At 48.1% G+C, this 2,500-nt stretch overlaps 1 protein-coding gene across 2 annotated transcripts in view; it reads left to right on the top strand.

Annotated features, from left to right (window-relative positions):
• The window catches only part of LOC122260233 (putative neural-cadherin 2), a 195,383-nt gene that overhangs the window by 176,424 nt on the left and 16,459 nt on the right, over positions 1 to 2,500 (top strand). For both annotated transcript variants that reach the window (XM_086537995.1, XM_086537996.1), the window contains exons 17-18: positions 657 to 805; positions 1,886 to 2,231. In XM_086537995.1, the coding sequence (XP_086394121.1) occupies positions 657 to 805; positions 1,886 to 2,231 (495 nt within the window). The remainder of the gene's footprint in view (positions 1 to 656; positions 806 to 1,885; positions 2,232 to 2,500) is intronic.

Below are 2,500 nucleotides of genomic sequence, written 5' to 3'. Positions count from 1 at the left end.
GACAGACAAAATCCGAAAAAAAAAAACGAAAGAGAACAATGCCAAGTACACAGGCCACAAATTTACCTTCGCAAAACTGCCTACTCAAGACATACATATCACGATCACCTTCTGATAGACCATAAACAAGTCACCGTACGCTAAATTCGCCCAGAAGCCACGCCCCCCATCTGCAACTGAGAAGCTGATTGGTTCATATATATATTCGTATGGCTATCCCTTTATTCCGTACGGTGTTCCCATTTTGGAACTTTTTTTTCTAATATTTGTTTATATGTTTACTCATTTTTTGTTTCGTATTTTTTTTCTGTTTCTGTAATATATTTTTTATAGCTTATAGTGTAATTTAAAAATATGGATTTCTTTTTGTGTCTATAGGTGTGTCATTTTTTTTTTCATTCCTTATTCATCTGTGCTATTAAAACACACACACGCACACACACACACACACACACTTACGCATTCTATTCACAGAATCTTATTCTCTCTCTCTCTCTCTCCCCCCTCCCTCCCTCCCTCCCTCCTTCTCTTCCTATCCTCCCTCTACCCCCCCCTCTCTCTCTCTTTCTCCTTCCCTCCCTCTCCTCCCACTCCTTCCCTCTTTCTCACTGCCCCCGTTAATCCCCCTCCCTCCCCCCTCCCCTCCCCTCCCGCAGGTGGTGGACACGAACTCGACCTCGCTGGTGACGCCCCGCCTCACCCGCGCCCACGACTGCCGCCTGCACGCCCGCGACGGCGACGAGGCGTGCACGGAGCGCTCCTGCCTCAACGGCGGGCGCTGCGTCAGGACCGACAAGGGAAACAGGTGGGCGGCGTCGGTTGCACGGTGCACGGGCGGTTGCGTCATGAAGGACTGTTCTTGTCTTGTGTTTATGGTTTTGTCTGTCTGTTTTTTGTTTGTTTCTTTTTGTTCTTTGTTTTCTTTCATTGTCTTGTGCGTGATTCCTTCTTTTTTTCTTCTTTCAATATTTTTTTGTTACTTTTCCTCTTTCTTGTTTTTATTATTATTTTTATTTTTTAAACTTTCCCTTTTTTAAACTTTTCCTCTCTTTTTTTCGTGTTTTTCTCTACTTTCCTTTTTGAACTTTTTTTTCTCTCTTTTGTTTTTCATTTTTTTTTTTGTTTAATCTCTATCTGATTTTTTTCTGATTGATTTTTTTTCTGATTTTTCTATGCTAATCACAGATACGATTTATTCATATTTACGCGCCATTGTTGCCGCTTCCGTATTTTAGGGGAAGGTTTTGTTCACTTTCTGCCTAATTTACATATTTTCTCGTCGGCCGTTTGTTCTCTCTTTGTCGGTTAGGTTTATCATTATTTTCATTTTTGTTAGCGACTTTTTAAAAAATTATCGTGCCTGGAAATTCCTTCTCGATATATGTCATGTGTGCGTCACGTTAGACTCCTGGATTTAGGTACAATCACCCCCTCCTTTCCCTCCTCTCTTCCTTCCCTCCCTCCCTCCCTCCTTCCTTTCTTCCTTCCCTTTCCTCCTTCCCCTTCCTTCCCCCCCCCTTTCCTCCTTTCCCTTCCTTCCCTCCCTCTCTCCCTCCTCCCTCTCCTCCCATCCACCTCTCGTCTCTTCTTTCCCTTCCCTTCCTTCCCATCCCTCCTCCCTCCCCTCCTTTTCTCTCCTTCCTTTCCTCCCACCCACCTCTCTTCCCTTCTTCCCCCCTCTCCCTCCCTTTCCTCCTTTCCCCTCCCTTCCTTCCCCCCCTTCTTCCCTTCCCTCCTCCCCTCCTCCCTTTCCTCCTTCCCCCTCCCTTCCTTCCCCCCCCTTCTTCCCTTCCCTCCTCCCCTCCTCCCTTTCCTTCTTCCCCCCTCCCTCCCCTCTCCCCTTCTCGTCCTCCTATCTAACCCCCCCTCCCCTCCCCTCCCCCAGGTGCGTGTGCCCCGGGGGCGCCTCGGGGCCGCGCTGCAAGGTGGCGTCGCGTTCCTTCCGCGGCTCCGGGTGGGCGTGGGTGCCGCCGCTGCCGCCCTGCCTGCCCAGCACCCTCTCGCTGCGCCTCCTCACCCGCCGCCCGCGCGCCCTCGTCCTCTACTCGGGCCCGCTCTCCGCCACCTCCGCCCGCCCGCGCTTCCCTCCCACGCCCATGATGGCGCTACAGCTGGTGGACGGGCTGCCGCAGCTGGTGATGGAGGGCGCCCGCGGCCGCATCAAGCTGCAGGTCAACGCCTCCGTCAGCACCGGCACGTGGCACACCCTGCACGTGCACCTCAACAGCCAGGTGAGGAGGCACCGGAAATTCGGAGGCTTAGAGTGTATATTTGTATACATGTTATTGTTACCATCATTATTTTTTATTTTTTTTATTATGTTTATGCTTGATATTGTGCTATTGAATTATCAGTATTAGTATGATTATTATTAATATTATTTTTACTCGTAATTGTTGTTAGTACCAACACAATTATTGCTATTATATTTGCTTTGGTATTTTTATAATCATTATTGTTATAAGTAGTTGTGTTATTATTATTATTATCATCATCATTA

Source organism: Penaeus japonicus, unplaced genomic scaffold (assembly GCF_977035675.1).
Source record: "Penaeus japonicus unplaced genomic scaffold, GWHDUDI00000001_assembly GWHDUDI00000006, whole genome shotgun sequence".
Taxonomy (NCBI): domain Eukaryota; kingdom Metazoa; phylum Arthropoda; class Malacostraca; order Decapoda; family Penaeidae; genus Penaeus; species Penaeus japonicus.
Note: the sequence above shows the minus strand (reverse complement) of the source record. Positions and strands in the feature narration are given on the sequence as shown.